Here is a 19,216-nt window from a genome sequence, read left to right as displayed (position 1 = left end):
AGCTGGTTTGAATGCTTACTTAAAATAGAAATGCCATTAATCTCGGATTGAGATATTTGCTATTACTCAGTGCTGAGTTATACCCAAGGAAAACTCATCCTCAGTAAATGTTATTTCTCTCCTGCATCTCATTGAAGAGTTCCACTATTGAATCCATGAGACTCGAGGATTTTTTTTGCTGCTCTGACCGTGTCTTGTGAGCTACCAGATAAGATGGCTTTTGACAGTAGCCTGCAGAGTGCTTGCCACGGTGGCTGCTCTGTTCTAGCCCTAATTAGCTTTAGTAGCACAGGAAGCTGTGCAGTTTCTCAGGATCCCATATCTGGCTTTCAGCCCCACTGCCTCTGCCCTTGGAACAAGTCTGAAGACCTGCTCTGGCTTGGTTCCGCATGCAGTTAGCCAGCTCTAGAATCAGCACATTCCCATGTGAATTTTCTCCTTCCCTTCTCTCCTGTAGGGGCAAAGGTCTCATCTCTGCATGCTCTAACCAAAGGTACATTTGCCCCCCTTCAGCTTCATCTCTGCCTTCACATCCCTGCATGCCACTAAGGAACACGGGCAACTCCAACTGAGAGCAATTTAATGGGTCAGATGTTAAACACAAATAAGAATATGAAACCCGTTCCCTTTTTTGCAAATTCCTGATGGAAAAAAGAACTCCAAAACTTGGAGGAGACAAAAAAAGCAGTTTAGTGAGGAGTGCTGTAGCTCTATGCAGTGTCCCAGGCCAACTTTATCTTCTCGCTGTGAGCTTTGGAAGATTTAGAAAACAAGCTCTTCACTATTTGCAGTGGTACTGATTTCCCACTGAGGTACAGTTTATTATGGCAGTCTGGCAACCAGGGCCCTGCACTGGGGTCTGTGTTTTTCCCTTGCTTGAGCATCCAGACGTAAGCCATGATATAGCCTGTCATGAACGCATCAAAGCCAGCTCGGTGTGTGCCCCCCTGGGAAGGAGGGCCATGGGCTTCCTTCTTTCCTGCAGCACCTGCTGCCTCAGTCTCACGGGTGGCTGGGTGACTGGCTGAGCCCGACCCAACCTTGGACTTCTTCTCTGCTTGGTCACTGTCAGAGGCATTTCCCCTGGCAGAAGGGCTCTGGGCAGCTGTTCCCTGGTCAGTTCTTTCAGTGCCCCCCAGATTCTCTTCCCATTGTGTGCTGGTGTCTGAGCTGACCTCTGTTTCCATGTCCATGGAGATCTCCTCCAGTGGCCTGCCCTCCCCGTTGGGTGCAATCTCTGCCAGCTCTATGGCAGCTGCAGGCTCATAGCAGCTCTGCTTCCGTGGTGGTCCCTCCTCCCCATTCTGAGCTTGCTCCATGTTGTCCCCTGAGCTTTCCTGCTGGAATGCTGTTGCGAGCACCTTCATGTTCTTGCGATGCTTCCATCTGTGCTTCCGTTTCTTGCGCTTCTCCCAAAGCTTGTCGTCCTCGTCAATGATGAGGTCAATGTTATGAGACTCTGGACACTTCACCCCTTTTGGACACCACCCATAGGCCTAGCAAGAAAGAGAGAGGGGTCTGTAGCCTCCATCCTACTGGTTAAGACAGCAATCACCATAACGTGGAGCTAATTATTCCTTTCCACTGAGGGCCTATGAGGCTGGAGCAGGAGCAGTGTCCAGTTACAGCCCCCCAGCACACAGGAAAGATGCTGCCACACTGCACTGGTGCAGCACACAGCATATGGGCAGTGGCCAAGCAAGGTGGGTTCTGCCTGGAAAAGACAAGGCTAAGGGGGAGGGGGATATCTAGTTGGTGTCTGCAGGTACCTACAACAGACGTTATGGGCAAGGTGGAGCTAAACTCTTGTGAGAGCACAGGGAGAGGAAACCTGGCAACAGTCAGGGGAAATTATGACTAGAAAACATTTTTCATGTAGTGGTCAAGCACTGGAACAGGGACCTGGAGTAGTTTTTTAATCTTTGTCCTTAATTTCAAAATTTACCAAACAAGGCTCTGAGCAAGACTGAGATGGTGATTGGATGAGAAACTTCCAGAGATTTCCCTAACTTATGTTCTGTAACAGAATGTACAACATGTGGGAGAGCTCCTTTTCTCCATGAAGCACCTGAAGCCAGCTATGATCTGACCAGATGGACTCTTGGCTGCTGTAGCTGCACAAGGACGAGCTCTTGTGGACCACCCTGTGCTACAGTGCCAGAAGCTGCAAACAGGTAATAATTTTTTATATCTAATGAAAGTAAAGGGAAGGGTAGAGGTGGCACTTCTCTCTTGTAGGACAAGCCATACTAAGGCAGAACTTGCAGCCTCCCCAAGACAGCAAGGGATACTGTAACTCTCTGTCTCACTGTTTAGGGCCATAGACTCTGTTGCAATCTTCCTAATGAAGCCTGTAGGATTCCCAACCTCCAAGCAGAGCACACTATTGGCCTGTCCGCCATGAAGCCACCTGAAGCTTGAAAATGTTCCTTGTACTATGAAGCAGGTGAGGGGGAGCTGCCAGATGCTTTTCTACAACTTCTGGCTCAGGCCACATGTGCTCCTTTCCATGGAGTCAGGAAGGGAGCGGGGATTTGTGTTACTTACTGAAAACTTCTCACAGACAGGCACCTTGTTGCCCCCTGCAGCACTGCTGTGGCTGTCCTCCTCCAGAGAGCAGTAGCGGTAGTCGATGTAGCGGGACATGTCGGCAGGGTAATTGCAGAACTCCACCGTGAGGTGCTGCGCGCTCGACTCCCTCAGCTTGCAGTTCTCTCGCTTGCTGCAACGAGAGGAGCACAGTTACTGTGGGATGGGACAAGGGCATGGAGCACACACTGCTCTCCATCAACTCTTAACTCCGTGACTTTCCTGCTCCTGACCTCCAGCCCCAGATGCTGGAAAGGAATTCAATCCCAGGAGAGCAACTTTAGTAAGTAGTTGTTTCTATGCTGGTTCAAAGGGTTTTTTTCTTATGCTGACATAGAGGAAGGGAAAGCAGCATCTCTGTTGAAGTTACAGGAGAAGGGGATGCAGTTTGGTTTTTTAACTATAAAGGGCACTAAGATATGTGTTTGTCTTCATAATGGTAATGGACAAGGAAAAGATGCCCCAAAATGAGGTACTGTGCAGATTGTCCAGCAGTCACCACCCAGGCAGGTTGAATCTGGACAATGCAGGCAACAAGGAAAGGGTTTTCATTTAATGAAAAAAAATCTGATCTCTGTTTTGTTCCAAGAGCTGGTTAAAAGGTCAAAACCTTTGGAAGGCTCTACCTAACAAGAACTGGGGTTAAAACATTTAAGATGTCAGCTTAGAAAGTTATTTTTATCTTGTCAAAACAAAGCACTCTCATGTTTTGAGAACAGCCATCTTGAATGTTTTCAGACCTGTCAAACTGGCATTTCCTGAGATAAAACAGTCACAAAAGTACCATTTCTCCTCCAAACAGAGCATGACTTAAGCTTTATGGAGATCCCAGGGGCTTGTTTAGATTGTGCAGGGCCTGCAGAATGTGGGGCCAGACTGCAAAGCACAGATGTGTGTCCTGAACAAGAGCACAACCCTTACTTGGAAGGAAGTGATGGGAGTCAGAGTGGGCCATGGGCATCTTGTGTGCAGGACGAGTGACAGAGCTGGTCAGTGTCAAGGAGTGCAGGGAGCATCCATCCTTTAACTGCAGTGTCCCTCACAAAACAGAATTATAATTAGGAGACCTGCAGGACAGCCCTGGTTTCTTTTCTGTGCGATGTCCTGCCATGACCCTGTGGCACTGCTGGACCAGAGCCAGGCAGTGACACAATTAGATCTCAGACCAGGCCACTGTGGTCAGTCTTCTACTGGCACCAGTTCTGAAGTTCTCTTTCAGCTGCTGCACACCAAACAGGTAAGGCCTATTAAAAACAAAGCCACTCTAGAAACAGAAAAAGCGCAGGGCAGAGTCACCTGAAAAGCACCTTCAGTCAGTGGGACAGTGAAAGGACACAGCCCCCTTGCCCGGAAAAACAAACACACTGACTCTGTAAGCTCTGAGTACCAGCGTGCTGCTCACCACTTCTTGTAGGCGTACTCCAAGTAGGAGGCTACAAAGCGCGTCTCAAACTCCGAGGCGTACTTGGTGTCGTATATTCCTGCCGGGAACATCTCGGAGAGGTCGGCGGTGAAGGTGCCCAGGTTCTCCGGGAGGTGGGCGTAGAAGCACTGGTACAGGAACACCAGGTCGATCAGGCCGTTATGGAGGATCAGCGGCTTCTTGGCCCGGATGAGCTCCAGGAACAGCGTCCGAACACTCAGGCTCTGGCTCTCGTTGCCCTGCACGAGGGAGGATCCGTCAGTGAGCCTGGGCACCCTGACTGGCAGTCACCCTGGAGAGCCCTCAGAGCGTGCTGCCCACAGCTGTGACTTACTCTGAACAGAGACACAAACGTTTGGAAAAGCAACTGCAAGCAGTAGGTTTAAAGCAGCAGGGAGGTGAAAGGGATAATGCTGCAGGCAGGAGCCCAGGGTGTGCCCACCTTCATGCAGGAGCAGGGGAAGCCAGCACACCCCCAGAAACGTGGAGCAGAGCAGGCTGAGGTGTCTGAGAGGGAGTGGCTTTGTACCTTGTCGTTGCCCTTGTGGTAAGGGATCCCCTGGGAGTACTGCTTGTTGAAGTCGAAGCCGTGCTGCACCAGGAACTGCACTGACTGGGGCTCGACCACATAATCCTCGGTGCAGAGCAGCGTGAGGTTGTAGATCTGGCACAGGTACGTGTTCTCAGACTGCACAAGGAGAGGGGCAAAGAGCCCAGGGACACCTGTCAGGGGGAGCTGCCGAAACAGCCGGGACACTTCCACGGGAGTTCCATCTCCCAGCGCGTCCCCGTCTCCCGGCACCGACCAAGACGAAACGGCGCGTGGTTCGCGCACGCACCTTCTCCGGGAGCTGCTTGAAACAGGCGACGCCGAGGGACAGGACAGAGCGTGTCCTGGCGGCGCTGCAGACGGCCTTGTAGCGCTCCTCGATGCACCTGGCGACGGGAGAACGGGCCATGACGGCTGCGGCCTGCCGGTACTCGGAGGAGAGGGCACCGCGCAGCCGGTACCGAGAAACGCACCCCCCGCCCCACCGGGCACTCACGGGCTCAGCAGCAACTTCCTGGCGCCGAGGCCGCTCAGCTCCTGCGGGGAGACAGACACCGTCAGCGGCTCCCCGGGACCGGCCGCGCCCCTCCCCGCCGCCGCCGCCGCCCCCACCCGGCCTCACCGTGTCCACGGCCACGAAGGTGGCGGAGCGCAGCGCCAGCACCATGGACGGCCACAGCTCCGCCAGGTTGTCGCTCTGCACGTCCACCACCGGCACCCGCGCCGGGCCCGCCATGGCCGCGCCCGCACGGGGCCTCCGCCGCCCCGCCTGCCCGCCGCCTGCCCGCCGCGGGCCCCGCACGCCTTGCCCGCTCCGCGCCCAGCGCCGCCCGCCCTCGCGGCCGGCCCGGCTTCTGCCGGCCCCGGTGGGGTTTTTTACCGTTCTCAAAGTCCGTTTTCAACCGAAATTTGGAATTAAGTCAACAGGCGTTTTGCTGGAACACTTCCATTGGGTCCTTCCCGAGCGGCCGCTCGGACCGGCGGGAGCGGGGGCGGGCCCCTTTTGCTCCCTGCTTGCTGATTGGCTCCAGCGCGCCGGGAGGCCCCGCCCCTCAGTCTTGCGTTCTGTGGGAGGGCGGGTATGAGCCCGCCCCGCGCACTTCCCTTCGATTGGCTGGCGAGCGGCGGTGGGCGGGGCCCATCGCTCTGATTGGCCGTGGCGCGGGGGTGGGGCGGGACAGGTTTTCCCGGGAAAGCGCGCGCGGCGGCGGGAGCGGCGGCGCCATGAGCCCCGCGCGGGGCCGGGCGGTGGCGGCGGCCATGGCCGGGGCGCTCCGGCGGAGCGGCGGGAGCGCGGCCCCGGCCCGGGGGCGGAGCAGGAAGCGTGCATCGCCCCGCGGAGGTGCCCGGCAGCGGGAGGGCTGGGGGAGCGTGGGGTGTTCTCTCCGGTGCTTGCTGGGTCCGCGTAAAGCCCGGTACTCGGTTCGCGTCCACCCGGTAGCGGCTCGGTCGGGCTCCCGCCTCTGCTGTGGCTGACCCCGCAGCCCTTCGCCGTCTCCTGCCGTGCGCTGACCCCGCGCCGCTCTCCTGGCAGGGGCCCCGGCTGCAGCGCCCGCTCCGCCGCCCGCCCGGCATCTCTTCAGCGATCCGGCTGAGGTCGAGGCCCTGCGCCGCAATCTGCTCGCCTGGTACGACCGATGCAAGCGGGACCTTCCCTGGAGGGCGCTGGTAAGGGGAGACATCGGGAAACAGGGGTGGGGAACTACTTACTGTGCCTTAAGGGAGCCTGGCTGATGTGACCGTGGTGTTTTTCCTTGTGTCGTGCATCCCCACCTTCATGGAAGTGCTCCCAACTGGTCGTGGCTGTGTTGTGGTGGGTGGTCTGGAGCCAATCCTTAGGTATGAAGAGTAAAGGCAGGGCACGCTTCTCAAATGTAACCTTCAAGAGCAGTACTTATCTCTGGCAAGGTTAGTCTGGCTGTGTTTTGATCCTGTTTCATTCCTGCCTCTATGATACCCTGTAGCAGCGAGTGCTGCGTGGAGAAGGTTTCTCATGTATTTGTTTCAAGCCAGCTGGACATTTTCTTAGATCTCCTACCTGTTCTGTGCTCAGACTGGCAGCAATGGCTTGAGAGTCACTGTGGTGCTGAGGGTGGGCATCAGCTTTACAGCAACGTCTGAAGGGTGGGAACTGCACAGCCCCTCTGTGGGATTTACATCTGCCTCCAATTGCTTTCTGTGCAGGTAGGCTGAGGTATGGGATAGCTCTCTGTGGGATTTTTAGCCTCATAAATAATTCTTCATGTGGGATTTCATCAGCAAGAAGATGCTTTGGCTTTCACATGATTAACCCAAACTCAGAGCTTCTGAGTGCTGGGGGGAAATTTTTTTTTACTTTCAGATTCCATTGCAGTGTTCCCAGCACACCATGGGTTGTTCTATTTTACACGCAGGCCCCTCTGCAGTGGGGTCTGTGTCACCTTGTTCCTCACACTTCACCTTCTTTCCCTTGCAGGCAGCGGCGGAGCCGGACGCCGACAGACGGGGATATGCAGGTGAGGAGCAGGGCTGGCCCTGGGAGATGTGGCTTCATGTGCCATCCTTGGAACAAGCTGCCTGAAGTGGCCATGAGAGCCATTGCAAGGCACTGGGGGGTTGGAGAACCCACCTTGGGCCTGGGGGAGCCCCTGTGGGGAAGGTGAGGGGTGGGAGGGTGTCCCATGAGCCGGATGCTGTGCAGGGTTTGCAGCCAGTGCTAACGTGGCCACAGCATGAGGTGTGGGTGGCCTTGGTGCCTGTGCTGTGAGCCCTGCCCTGCTCCCTGCAGTGTGGGTGTCCGAGATCATGCTCCAGCAGACACAGGTGGCTACGGTGATCGACTACTACACCCGCTGGATGCAGGTGACTGCTCCTTACACAGTGCTGTGCCCACAGCCTGACCCTTTTGGAGGGGGCAGCCTGCCTGTGGCAGATCCCTGACTTGTCCCTTTCCCTCTGTCCTGCAGAAGTGGCCAACGCTGCAGGCTCTGGCACAGGCGTCCCTGGAGGTGAGGATGCTGGGACCGGGTTCTTTAGCTACCCTGTGGCAGAAACGTTAACATTAACGCTCTCCATTAACACCCTGCTGTGTCTTTCCGAGCAGGAGGTGAACGAGCTGTGGGCTGGGCTTGGCTACTACTCCAGAGGGAAGCGTCTGCAGGAAGCAGCAAGGAAGGTGCTGGCATTTCTAAAGCCCTCTGTGGCTGCTGGGCTGGTGCTGCTGGCACAAGGCTGCAGAGGCTGGGATCCCATCTTCCCACGGGCAAAATGGGTTCCTGCACACGCCCACCCCAGCTGCTTCCCTGAGCTTGGCCCCTTCCCTGCCAGGTGGTGTCCGAGCTGGCTGGCAGGATGCCCAGGAGGGCTGAGGAGCTGCAGAAGCTGCTGCCGGGCGTGGGCCGCTACACAGCGGGAGCCATCGCGTCCATCTCGTACGGACAGGTGAGAGCTGCTGACAGTGGGCACGTCCCCCTCGCTGCCCAGCCCCGCTCCTGGCAGCTCCTGCTGCTGGGCCTCACAAGCCAAGGGTCCCCAGGGTTGTGCTTGGCTCTCCCCCCACTTCGGGATGCATCACAGCCCCCACCCAGCCTGACCTGTGGGTTGGCCTCGTGTGTGTCCCTCTGCATGCTGGGAGCATCCCAGCTCCCTTCTTTGTCCGGAGCACATCCCAGCATGGTAATGGCAGCTCCTGGTGCCAGGCTACAGGAGTTGTGGATGGGAACGTGATCCGGGTCCTGTGCCGCCTGCGATGCATCGGTGCCGACTCCAGCAGCCCGGCCGTCATTGACCGCCTCTGGTAAGGGAATGCTCTGTCCTGGAGCTGTGCTGAGTGTGGCTAAAGGCAGGATCACCCAGGAGCCTTGGGGAGCTGAGACTGTGGAGGGAGGCAAGTGTGGAGTATGGGAACTCTTGGGAAGCTGGTGCTGCTGGGAGTAGTGGGGAAAGGAGCTGTGTTGCCTGTGCCTATCTAGGAGCTTCCCCCAGACAGGCAGGAGGCAGGCAAAGGTCCTGGCATGCTCTCCCCAGCGATCCCCGTGCCTCTCACCGCCCTTTCTCCAGGGACTTGGCCAATGTGCTGGTGGACAGGAGTCGCCCAGGGGATTTTAACCAAGCCTTGATGGAGCTGGGGGCAACTGTGTGTGTGCCCAAGTCCCCACTGTGTGGGGAGTGCCCGGTGAAGCAGCACTGCCAAGCATGGCGCAGAGTAAGTGTGGCCCCGAGGGTTGGCCATGCCTGGGACAAGGTGGGCTGGTGGAAGAGCCCATCCTCACTTCTGTTTGCCCTTGCAGGTGGAGAAGGAGCAGGCCTTTGCCTCTCAGAAGCTGTTTGGAAAAGCGCCCCCAGTGCCTGATGTTGAGGACTGTGGTAAGCATGTGGGGAGATCCCTGTTGTAGCTCCAGGTCTGAGTCCTGCAGCAACTCTTACACTGGTGCTTGCAGGTGTTGGGGACTGTCCCCTGTGCCCCCCAGCCACGGAGCCGTGGGACAGCAGCCTGGGGGTGACCAACTTCCCCCAGAAAGCAGCGAAGAAGCCGCCGCGGGCGATGCGAACAGCCACGTGTGTGCTGGAGAGGAGGGGCTGCCACGGGGCCCCAGAATACCTCATTGTGCAGAGACCCAGCTCAGGTAATGGGGCTGGGAAGGGGGGATGAAGGCACCACACAGCCCCTTCCCACCTGCATGAGGGATAGAGGAGAGGCTTTGGTTGCTGGGGTAGGGAAAGGAGCCTTTGGGGCTGTGATGAGGCTCAGTGTCCCTGGATGTGTCCCTTGCTGTCTCACATTTCTGTCATGCCTCCTTCCCAGGTCTCCTGGCTGGACTCTGGGAGTTCCCAAGTGTCCCACTGGCTCAAGATCTGCAGGAGGAGAAGGAGAGGGAGGAGCTGGCTGGTCACCTCCAGGCCTGCATGGGGCAGCCCGTGGCAGCAAAAGGTCTGCAGTTTATTGGAGAGGTGAGCCTGGAGCTGGAGGGATGCAGTGAGTCCCTGTGCTCAGCCATGGGGATGTAGCACACAGGAGAAAGCTGTCCCTTCCCCACTGTCACCCCTCCCAAGCTCTGCCCCACTGCTCAGGACCCTGGCAGCCTCAGTGCACTTTGCATCCCCCATTGCCTGCCAGCTGCCCGTCCCATGTGTCTTTCTGTCCCCTCACAGGTCATCCACATCTTCTCCCACATCCACCAGACTTATGTGGTCTACTCCCTGCACCTAGATGGGGATGTGACCCTGGACCCTGCCTTGTCCCCATCCCGCTGGGTGACAGAGCATGAGTTCCATGCCTCGGCCGTGTCCACAGCCATGAAGAAGGTATGGGGGGCGCTTGGGCCTTTCCTCCCTTCCCTCAGTTATCTGGGGAAAACCCCTGGCATCCCCTCAACTTCTCTGGGCTCTCTTGTTCTTCCTCCAGGTGCTGAAAGCTCACGAGAAGCAGTGCAGGAAGGAGAGCAGGCCTGTCAAGGTGAGCAGTGCTCCAGGGTGCCTGGGGCCCCGGTGCTGTGGGACAGCCTCTGGTGTGCTGTGCTGAAGGTGCCCTGGGGTTTGGGATCAGGCCAAGGAGCATCCCCAGCCTGTGGCCATCCCCTGACTGTCACTGCCCCTGGGTGTCCCCAGAGGGATCCCTGGAGCCCGTGGGGGCCCTTGGGGTCTGGCTGAGCCCTGCTGTGTCTCCTGCAGGGCCCCAAGCGGAAGCGGGAGGCCAAGGCACCGGGAGCAGGCAGCCTCTGCCCTGGGACACAGCTCTCCCTCCGCGCCTTTCTCCGGGCCCCGACGGCCCCATGAGGGCACCGACCTTCCTCGTCTGAGACACCAGAGGAAGCCCTTGCTGGGGTCAGCGCTGTCCCTGTGCTGTAGCAAGCCCAGGACATGGCACTACAATGGTCTCTCACTCTTCCTTTCCCCCATGGGCATTGTGCCTGGATGCGGCCACTGGTTCTGGATTAATCCTGGAGCCAGACCTGACCTCCCTTCTTTGCTGGAGCGCTCCTGGGGCTACTCAGCCCTGTACTGCCACCACTTTGGCACTGTGGACTCATGGCAGCAGGGCTTTCTCTCCAGCAGTGGGAAGGCTGTGGCCACATGGCCCCTGCAGCCCTGTCCCCTGCCTGCATCTCATGCTCCTGTCAGTGACTGGGGATGCTGCTGTGCCCTCCCTTGTTTTTACTGGACCTGAAAATAAATCTCAAGTGTGTGGGTTTTTTAAGTGACTGTCTGTTGCACTGTGCTAAACTGGGGGTGTTGCGCAGCCTGTGTTGGAATGTGAAGATAGCCAACATTAGATCTGAGCTGGAAAGAGCAGGAATTTCTTCATTAATGCACCCAAGAAATGGCCATTTCATCCTCACCTGGCACTCAGCACGTCTTAAATAGGAGGATTAAAAACCCAAAGCAGTGTCTATAAGTTAATTCTTTAATTGAGAGGAGGAAGAGGCCACCACTCACCCTGCAGGGCTGGTCATGCTGTGGGTGGTAACTGCCAGTAAGTGGTCGTAATCCAGGGCCTCTGGATTATCCACTCCCCTCATCTCTCTGTGTTTGGAGTGTTTCTGTGCCAGCACGCTCTTGGCCATGCTCCAGGTTCAAGTCTCAATAAATTAAACTGAAACTAAGGCAGGAAGTTCTTTACATGTGGTTGATAAATCACTGGGGAACCATGGTCAGGGGAGAAATCCCAGCCATCCTGGGGCATGGTCACACCCCTGCTGGACTCAGCCCTGAGCGTCTTGCTCCCACTGGAGCTGGGTTGGCTCTGGATTGATCTGGAGCCACCCCTTGGTCCCTGCCCATGGGCTATGCCAGGGATGGGATCTCTACGGTCCTTGCCCCAGGGTTGGAGTGGAGAAGCTGGGGAGCTGGGGGAGGAGGACTGCAGTGTTGCACTACTGCTGCTGGTCCATGTAGAGCTGCACAGCTTTCCACAGCGCCCGGATATTTCCCTCCCCAAAGCCGGGCGCTCCCCGACGGTCAATGAGCTCCAGGAAGAAGGTCTCCTCCGAGAAGATGGGATGGGTGAAGATCTGCATCAAATATTCCCGAGAGGGGCTCTCTGTGGCATCAGTGCCCGGCTGGCCCTTGTCCCCAGGCACTGTGGTGTCCAGGAGGATGCCAAGCTCTGCCAGCATGTGGGGGTCCTGCCCAGCTCCTCGGATCTCCTCTGCTTTTCCCCCCTGGCTGTAATACGTGGGGGGTGGTGTGAAGAACCGTGCCCCCCGCTGCTGCAGAGCCCTGGTCGTGCTGACAATGTCAGTGGTGCAGAGACCGACGTGCTGGATCCCAGCCCCGCCATGCTGTTCCAGGAACGTGTCGACCTGGTTGGTGCCATTCTGGGAGAGGGACTCGGCAAAGACCAGCTTACAGCCGTGGGCTGGGGTGCCCTGGGTGCTCTGCAGTGCGAGGAGCAGCATGCCCACCCCCTGCCCCCCCAGCACGTACCCCTCAGCCGGCCTTTCCTGGGGGTTCAGCAGGAAGCGGTGGAAGCCGAAGCAGCGCTGGTACCAGTCCAGAGCCGCCCGGGCCCCGCCCCGGGGGCACACATACGTGATGTGGTCAAAGTGAGTGATCCTGATCCCATCCCCTGTGGCTGAGGGGGCTCCTTGGATGGGCCGGAAGCCCGGCAGGAAGAGTCCCCGGTAAGAGGATCGGTCCAAAAGGGTGTGGCTGATGTTGCCCACCACAGAGCTCACCACGCCGTAGGTGACACAACCACCCTCATCGCTCAGCTCAGTGGGGGGCACCAGCAAGGAGCATCCCTGGCTCTGCAGCCGCTTGCAGAGCCCCGGCACATCATCCACCTCGAAGCAGACGTTGGAGGCTGTGCCCAGGGTGGGCTGGGGATCTACATCATAGAGGAAGTCGTGGGATGAGGTGAATTCCCGTGCAGGCGCCAGGCGCTCGTTGACGAGGAAGATGGCAGATTCCCGTCGCAGGGCCAGCTGCCGGACACGCGGCGTCTCCCGCACGGCCACCGGCTGGAAGCGAAAGGTGTTGGCCAGGTGCTGGCCCCAGCCCTGCCTGTAGGGCAGGTGGAGGGAGATGAAGCAGGGGCGGCTCAGCGAGGCTGCCATGGCTGGGCAGGCTGTGGGGAGGATGCAGGGGGTCAGGGGGGCTGCTGGCCCTGGGGAAAAGCCTTTCCCCCGCCTTGCACAGAGCCCACCTGTGTTTGCAATCAAACAAACATATGCATATGGGTGTAAACTCACACCTTTTAAATGTGTGATTTTAAATAAGTGGGTCTCAGGAGCCAGTTTGCACTGTGAAAGGGCACCCACCTTCGGGACCAGCTACAAAGAGCTGCCCAAGGTTGCCAAGCCCTCCTGCCGGCCTCCCACTCTGCTGCCCTGCCTCATGCTCGAGGTCCTGGAGCAGGAAAGCCCCAAGCCCTGGATGCAGCCCTGCGGGTCCCCTCTGGAGCCATGTGTCCTTTGGGAGTGCCGCAGGGAGGTCAGTGGGGATTCCCAGTGGAGGAGGTGTGATGCATGTGTAAGCAAGATTACGGGGACAAGGGTTATGGTGGGAATGTCCTGTACCAGGAACATGGACTGGTAAACACAGAGCAACACACTGGTTACAGCTAAAACGCTCCTGTGCTGCCCCAGCGCCTGTCAGGTGTGTCTCACCAGGGGAGGGGAGCAGTGGGGTCATGACAGGCTGATGTGCCCTTTCCCTCCCCAACAAAGACAGCGTGGAGCCACCATGCTCTCTGCTACAGCTCGGGAACCACGACATTGCCCTCGGGGCACAGAGGAGGGATACTTCGGGAAAGTGACCTTCCTCCCAAATATCTGTGAATATCCCCTGCTCAAGGGGAAAAACAGATCTGCCCAAAACCCCAATCGGAATCACCTCTCCAGAGCACGCACTGAGACATCCTGATCCCATGGCACGCACCAGCCGCTCTGGCCAGTCCTCACAGGTGTGCATTGGGCTGGGGACACACACCTGCTCAAATATTCCCTTTCCCCTGCCCGCCTGAAGGGGCTGTGTGCTCCGAGCTCTCTCTCTGCTCCTTCCCACCAGCCCAGGGCGGAGGGACCGCGTGGACCCGGCGAGCACATGGGCAGGGGCCGGCGCTCCTTCCCCCCGGCCCCGCTCCCCGCTGCGCCCCGCGGCACCGGCTCGGTCCCCGCTCCGCTCCCGCCCGCCCCGCCACCCCCGTGCCCGCGGGCCCCGCTCGCCCTCGGGCTGCGGCTCACCGGGGTCAAGGCTGCGGGCGAAGGGGACGGCGGGCAGCGCCGGCGGGGGCGGTTCAGTTCGCTCCGCCCCGGCATGCACCAGGCCCGGCCCTGCCCGGGGCCTGCGGAGCGGCCTCGGGAGCGCTCCCGGCGGGGAGCAGCGCGATCGGCCCGGGCAGGGACGGGGCCGGCACACGGAGACCGCGCTGCCCGCCGCGGGGCCGCGGTTTGCGGGCCTAAAGCCGCCCAGACTGGAAACCGCAGGCACCGCGGCGCGGGATGAGCCGAGGGGAAGAGGGAAGCGCCTGCCAGGCGGTGGCCTGGGCTCCCTGGAGCACAGCTGGTGTGTGTGCCGGGTCATTCCCTGCCAGCCCGAGTCCCGGGACATGAACTGGGGAAACGTGTCCCTGCGCAGTGCTGGGCGCTTCACGGTGTCCGGGGTACCCGGTGGGGATTTGGGGGGAGCAGCGTGCGGGTGGGGGGTGACAGCTGCGGAAGGTCACAGGGTGTCAGTCACAGGGACTGCTCACCAGCCCAGCCCACGGCCCCACATCCTTGCAGACACCGCTGGGCCTCTCAAGCCCCTCAGCAGCGATCCCCTCTCCCCCTGCTGTTTTCAGACGAATCCCCATTCTATGTGTGTCTGGGATCATGTTCTGCCCCCGCTGTGACTGTGGCTGCTTGCCCTTCCCTCCCTTATCATGTTTTTGTACAGATCCCAGGTACAATAAACTGCTCAAATATTTGCAGAGATGTCCTTGTGCTGCCAGAGTGGTGAGCTCCTCTTGTTTGGTTGGGGGGTGGAATCCAGTGTCGCTGTGATTTCCCAAGGAAACACCGACACTACCACAGCCCCATCAGTGTGGGGCCGGACAGGAGGCATGGAACTGGACACTGGGGAGTTGCTGTGGGGCCGAGCTTGGCCTGAGAACAGCCATGGCCACAACAGAACAACTCGGCTTTGGAGGTGACACCGCACCGGGCAGGGAGCTCCAGCACCCTGCTGTGTATGGGAGGCACCATCATTTTGGCTGCAGGAAGCAGAGACGGCACTGGTGGCTCCTGTGGCACCTCGTGCAGGGATGGCACTGTTGGAGGTCACCCCACAGTGGTGCAACCCTTCGGTGTGAGCAGTGGCCTTGGCAAGGCCCCCAGCCCTCCTGTGCCTGCGAGGTTTGGAGCGCTGTGTCCCTCTGTTCCCTGCAGCACCGCCTGTCACCTCTGGCGCCAGCCCGGCACCAGGCACCGCTTTGCTCCGGCACGGCTCGGGCTGGGCTGTGGCAGCAGCGCCCCGAGGCCACATGGCACCGACGGGGACAGTGCCTGCCTTGTCGCTGTCCCCTCGAGGCAGGCGGTGGTGGCCGGGGCGCAGTCCCCGCTACAGCCAGGCTCTTCTCCTCCCTCCGGGGCGGGGAGAGTGGTCAGGAGATAAAAGGGGGACCGGGGCCAGCTGGAAGTTGCTGAAAGCTGCTAGGGCCGGGAGCGAGGGAGGACGGCAGCGAGGAGAAGCGCGGTATCGAGGGCTCGTTCTCGCGGGGAGAGGGCTGGGGAGTGGGGGCACAACCACCCTGACCAATCCTGCATCTCCCTGCTCCCTCCCCAGACCATCCCCTCCTGACCCATATCATCCCCCTTGCCCATTATGTGTGCTGGGTATTAGAGGGATGGGGAATATCTTGGGGTGGGCAGAGTTATGGGGCTGTTGGAGGACGGGGCTTCAGGCAGATTTTGGAAGACTCAAGGGCTTTAAAGGCTCTGTGTACCCCCAAAGCACTTTGTGGGGCACCAAGGACTCTCAAGGTGACCTGAAGGTGAAACCATCTCTGTCCCAGTGACTGCTCACTGGCAGCTGAGATGATGAGGGCTGTATCCCTGCTCCCTTCTAGGGCAAGGACAGACACCTCTCTGGGGCTGGGTTTGTTTTGTGGGATCAAAGAAATGGAGAAGGCCTATGGGAGGAGGAGCACCTTCATCTCTTGAGATATGGGAGTGGGCGTTCACTGCCAGGGGAGAGCAGGATGTTGTGGCACTGGGTGCCCACAAAAGACAGTAGCAAGGAGCCCAATAGCCCCCCCCTTGTCCCCCTTTCCTTGTCTCCTGGGATGGGGGTCGTGGCTCCCAGTGCCAGGATCAGGCCAACACTGCCCCCAGCCCTTGTGTGCCCTGGAGCTGGCTGCAGGGGGATTTTTTGGGGGTGTAGTGGATCTGGGAGGAGGGTAACACCCCGTGTGCCCCTGCCAGGGCCGGGGTCCAGGATGGGGCTGCTGGTGCTGGCCCTGGCCACCTGGCTGGGGCTGGGGCTGGGGCTGGCCTCGGCCTCCGAGGAGCCGGCCAACAGCAGCCGGATCTGCCAGGAGGCACCGGCATGGACCATCAATGGCTCGAGCCCCATGGAGGGGGCGGCAGGGCAGGTGACGGTGGTGGCCCTGCTGAAGGCCAGCTGACAGTTCTGCCTGAGGCAGGCCCACAGGTGAGCCCCGCTCCCCTCCCCACAGCAATCCCCGGCACCTCGGGGCCGTAGGGCGGCCCCTGCCCGGCAGCCCCTCCCAGCGCCTCCCGTCCGCAGCCTCGGGGGCCTGCAGGAGCGGCTGGTCCGGCAGGGCATGGCCGAGGTTCGCTACATGATCGTCAACGAGAAGGCGCCGCTGTCCCGCGCCATGCTGCCCGAGCTGCGGCGCCATGCCCCGCCCGGCGTGCCCGTGCTCCAGCCCGAGCAGGAGGACCCCGACGTCTGGCAGGTCCTGGGGGGTGACAAGGACGACTTCCTTGTTTATGACCGGTGAGTGTCCCTCGATTCGCCTGAGGCTTTGCTGGGTGTTACAGAGCGTTTGATGGATGGGGGTGGCTGGGCTGGGGGTGTTCCAGCCCCCATCTTGAGCTAGGCCATGACTTCTCCCCTCAGGTGTGGCCGCCTGGCTTTCCACATCCAGTTGCCCTTCAGTTTCCTCCACTTCCCCTATGTGGAGGCAGCCATCCGCTCCAGCCACGTCAAGGACTTCTGTGGCAACTGCTCCCTCTACCCCAACACCACCCAGGAGGTAAGAGCTGGAATGCTCACTGGAGCCGGGATCCCTGCTGTCCTTGGCACTGCACATCAGCAAGAACAGTCTTATCTCCATGCTGGGGATGGGCTCAGGGTTGGCAGCTGCCCTCCGATGTGTTTGAGAGGGAAGGTGATGGAAGGTCTGGAATAAGGGCACTTAAATAGGTCAGAGCTTTCCCGTTGAAAAGGAATTGACTAAAGGGGTCATACCCCATGTCTGGGAATGCTAACTAGGACTGTTCCCATATAAGAAAGGGCAGGCAGTGGATGCAGAGGTGGCAAGCTCAGAGCAAAGAAAAGGCTGTAGCTCTGAGCTTGGCAGGCGATTAGTCACTTCCCAGGAGAAAAGTACATCCAGAAATACTGAATGCAAATTCCTGTTTCTGGACCACAGATAGCTTGAGCCAAAGGCACAAGTGTAAAGGCTTGTGCCCTTTATGCTCCAGCCTCTCCTGTCCTCCCTGTGCCCTGGGTCAGGGCTGGAGAGCATTTGCTCTGACCCACAGTTTTCTGTTTGATGAATGCTGCTCTGCCTTCTTCCCAGTTCACAGCTGTGCTCCCAGGCTTTCTGCAGGGCTCTGTGGGCATTCCCGTACCACACCAGCCCTTGTGTTACTTTCCTCAGGCTAACAGCACCATGGAGGGCCCTGCAACCCCGAGCTCCCTTCCTGAACACGAGGGGATGGAGTCAGAGACCCCTGTTCACCAGCACAAGCCCCTCCATCCTCACCACCATGACGAGGTCAACAGCGAGAGAGACACAAACCCAGCTGAGGACCACAAACCTGCTACCCATGCTCACCACCACCACGGAGACCATGGCCAGCTCCATCACAAGGAGAAGAAACAGAAGGAGGGGGATGGGCATTAAACCAGGCTGGGCAGCCTTGCAGAACCCAGTAGTGTGCAGACGACCCCACCTCACTTCACAGAGGCATGGAAGGACTTGCTTTGGGCTGCTGGTCACCAGCAGTGCTGGTTTAACAACTCTCTCCAGCAAACCTCATGTGGGTTGCCCTCCTACGCTCTGATAGGGATGGAAATTCCTCTTGGACCCTGCTCAGTGCTGCATTTTCAGCCCCAGGGCTCAGTTCTGAGCCTTCATCTGCCCCTGCCCGTCTTTCTGTGCTCAATGAAGCCCGCTGTGCAAACCAGGAGGTCCCTGGTCACTGCTGGCTGACACTGCACAGAGCAGCAGGGCAGGGTGGAGGGGCCAGAGCTGGGGTGGGAGCAGCACTGCTGGTATCCTCTGGCCATCCAGACACCCCTGGGTGTGCAGGAATCCCTGGGTCTCCTGGCCAGGGAGCAAGGGGAGGGACAGCGTGTGCCCCGCAGGACACGGTCCCAGGGAGTAGCGGTGGATGTCGCGGCTCCCCACGGTCCAAACCCGGTCCCCCCGGCTGTGCCGTCCTGGGCGCCCCCGGACCGTGCGCACGGGTATGTGCAGTGGTGCTGGGTGGCCGCAAGATGGTGGCCTTGTCCCCTCTTGGAGACCCAGGGGCTGGATCCGATGGGCGCAGCTCGGGGAGGGCAGGGTGGGGATCCTGAGGTCTTTCCTGCGGGTAAGCGAGGTGGGAGGGCAGCGTGGATATGCGGAGTGCGAATAAAACCTCTGTGAAGTGACCGCTGCTCAGTTTGGCCTCTGGTGGCCCCGGGGAAAAGGGAGAGGCGTCTTGCTCAGCGCCGGTCTGTGCCCCGGGCACAGGGAGGGACACAGGGCTGGATGCAGACCCCAAGATGCAGCAGCCAGGGATGGTTTACATCCCCTGAGCAGGAGCTGGAGGTACAGAGGTTCAAGACTGAAGAGAAGTCTTCCTCAAGAGAAGACCCCATCTCTTCCTGTCTTCTGGCTGCTTCCCGGGATGGGAGTCCAGGACATTAACACTGCGCTGCTTGGAGGGTGTTTGGCTCGGCACCTCCATACCTGGCTTGTAGGTGCGATGTTGGGGTGCCTGCCCCAAGCTGCTGCTGGTTCCCACATGCACTCCAAAGTCACCATGGGCATCTTGTCCCCAGCGCAGTTCCCATTGCAGGCACATTGTGGGGCTCCCCAGGCTCAGGCAGGTGGGTGCTGTGCCCCTGGCAGGCACTCATGCCTGTCTTCAGCTTGTGGTGCCCCAGGCCTGTCTCTGCCCTTTATCCAGCTCCATCCATCATCCCACACAGCCCTGCTCAATGCCTCTCCAGGCCCTGCAGCCTGAGTGGGGAGCAGAGAGATGATTTTCTGCTCGGTGTTTTCATCATGCTGTGTTCCAATGCTGGGTTTCTGCACCCTGTCTCTGCTGGAGGATGCTCTGCACAGTGACTGGGACAAGAACCAGTGTGAAAAGGAGCTGTTCCTCACAGGGGTGAGAGCAATGGGATCAGATGTGTCTTTCTTACCAGCCAGGCTCTAACACAGTGTGCTGGCTGAGACCCTGCTCCCCCTCCTCCATCTCTCCTCCCCCTTCCTTCTCTACCTGCTCCCA

At 59.3% G+C, this 19,216-nt stretch overlaps 4 protein-coding genes across 4 annotated transcripts; 2 read left to right on the top strand and 2 right to left on the bottom strand.

The window, feature by feature from the left end:
* Positions 1–592: 592 nt before the first annotated feature.
* TOE1 (target of EGR1, exonuclease) lies at positions 593–5,316 on the bottom strand. Its single transcript, XM_058808795.1, has 7 exons — positions 5,185–5,316; positions 5,059–5,099; positions 4,852–4,948; positions 4,542–4,700; positions 3,992–4,251; positions 2,548–2,722; positions 593–1,496 (listed from the first exon to the last, which is right to left on the bottom strand). Exons 1-7 carry the CDS (start codon positions 5,296–5,298, stop codon positions 711–713), a joined length of 1,632 nt encoding a protein of 543 aa, XP_058664778.1. The 5' UTR covers positions 5,299–5,316; the 3' UTR covers positions 593–710.
* A 470-nt stretch (positions 5,317–5,786) lies between these two features.
* On the top strand, positions 5,787–10,735 carry MUTYH (mutY DNA glycosylase). Its single transcript, XM_058808506.1, has 15 exons — positions 5,787–5,904; positions 6,097–6,230; positions 7,018–7,057; positions 7,330–7,403; positions 7,508–7,549; positions 7,645–7,716; positions 7,869–7,982; positions 8,240–8,337; positions 8,601–8,745; positions 8,831–8,906; positions 8,981–9,166; positions 9,346–9,491; positions 9,693–9,845; positions 9,946–9,996; positions 10,212–10,735. Exons 1-15 carry the CDS (start codon positions 5,787–5,789, stop codon positions 10,314–10,316), a joined length of 1,554 nt encoding a protein of 517 aa, XP_058664489.1. The 3' UTR covers positions 10,317–10,735.
* A 482-nt stretch (positions 10,736–11,217) lies between these two features.
* On the bottom strand, positions 11,218–12,631 carry HPDL (4-hydroxyphenylpyruvate dioxygenase like). Its single transcript, XM_058808983.1, has one exon. It carries the CDS (start codon positions 12,596–12,598, stop codon positions 11,414–11,416), a length of 1,185 nt encoding a protein of 394 aa, XP_058664966.1. The 5' UTR covers positions 12,599–12,631; the 3' UTR covers positions 11,218–11,413.
* Positions 12,632–15,817: 3,186 nt separating this feature from the next.
* LOC131560166 (selenoprotein Pb-like) lies at positions 15,818–18,332 on the top strand. The gene is made up of 4 exons (XM_058808829.1): positions 15,818–16,175; positions 16,272–16,484; positions 16,608–16,743; positions 17,374–18,332. Exons 1-4 carry the CDS (start codon positions 15,961–15,963, stop codon positions 17,617–17,619), a joined length of 810 nt encoding a protein of 269 aa, XP_058664812.1. The 5' UTR covers positions 15,818–15,960; the 3' UTR covers positions 17,620–18,332.
* The last annotated feature ends 884 nt before the right edge of the window (positions 18,333–19,216 follow it).

The sequence above is a fragment of the Ammospiza caudacuta genome, chromosome 7, assembly GCF_027887145.1.
Source record: "Ammospiza caudacuta isolate bAmmCau1 chromosome 7, bAmmCau1.pri, whole genome shotgun sequence".
Classification (NCBI taxonomy): domain Eukaryota; kingdom Metazoa; phylum Chordata; class Aves; order Passeriformes; family Passerellidae; genus Ammospiza; species Ammospiza caudacuta.
Note: the sequence above shows the minus strand (reverse complement) of the source record. Positions and strands in the feature narration are given on the sequence as shown.

Excerpts from the sequence above, each read along its gene's own strand:
- TOE1 (XM_058808795.1), bottom strand. The coding sequence starts at position 5,298 with ATGGCGGGCCCGGCGCGGGTGCCGGTGGTGGACGTGCAGAGCGACAAC. Across the intron at positions 5,100-5,184 it reads CCTTCGTGGCCGTGGACACG|GAGCTGAGCGGCCTCGGCGC; the intron begins GTGAGGCCGGGT and ends GTCTCCCCGCAG. Across the intron at positions 4,949-5,058 it reads AGGAAGTTGCTGCTGAGCCC|GTGCATCGAGGAGCGCTACA; the intron begins GTGAGTGCCCGG and ends TCCCGTCGCCAG.
- MUTYH (XM_058808506.1), top strand. The coding sequence starts at position 5,787 with ATGAGCCCCGCGCGGGGCCGGGCGGTGGCGGCGGCCATGGCCGGGGCG. Across the intron at positions 7,058-7,329 it reads CGACAGACGGGGATATGCAG|TGTGGGTGTCCGAGATCATG; the intron begins GTGAGGAGCAGG and ends TGCTCCCTGCAG. Across the intron at positions 9,167-9,345 it reads TGTGCAGAGACCCAGCTCAG|GTCTCCTGGCTGGACTCTGG; the intron begins GTAATGGGGCTG and ends CCTCCTTCCCAG.
- HPDL (XM_058808983.1), bottom strand. The coding sequence starts at position 12,598 with ATGGCAGCCTCGCTGAGCCGCCCCTGCTTCATCTCCCTCCACCTGCCC.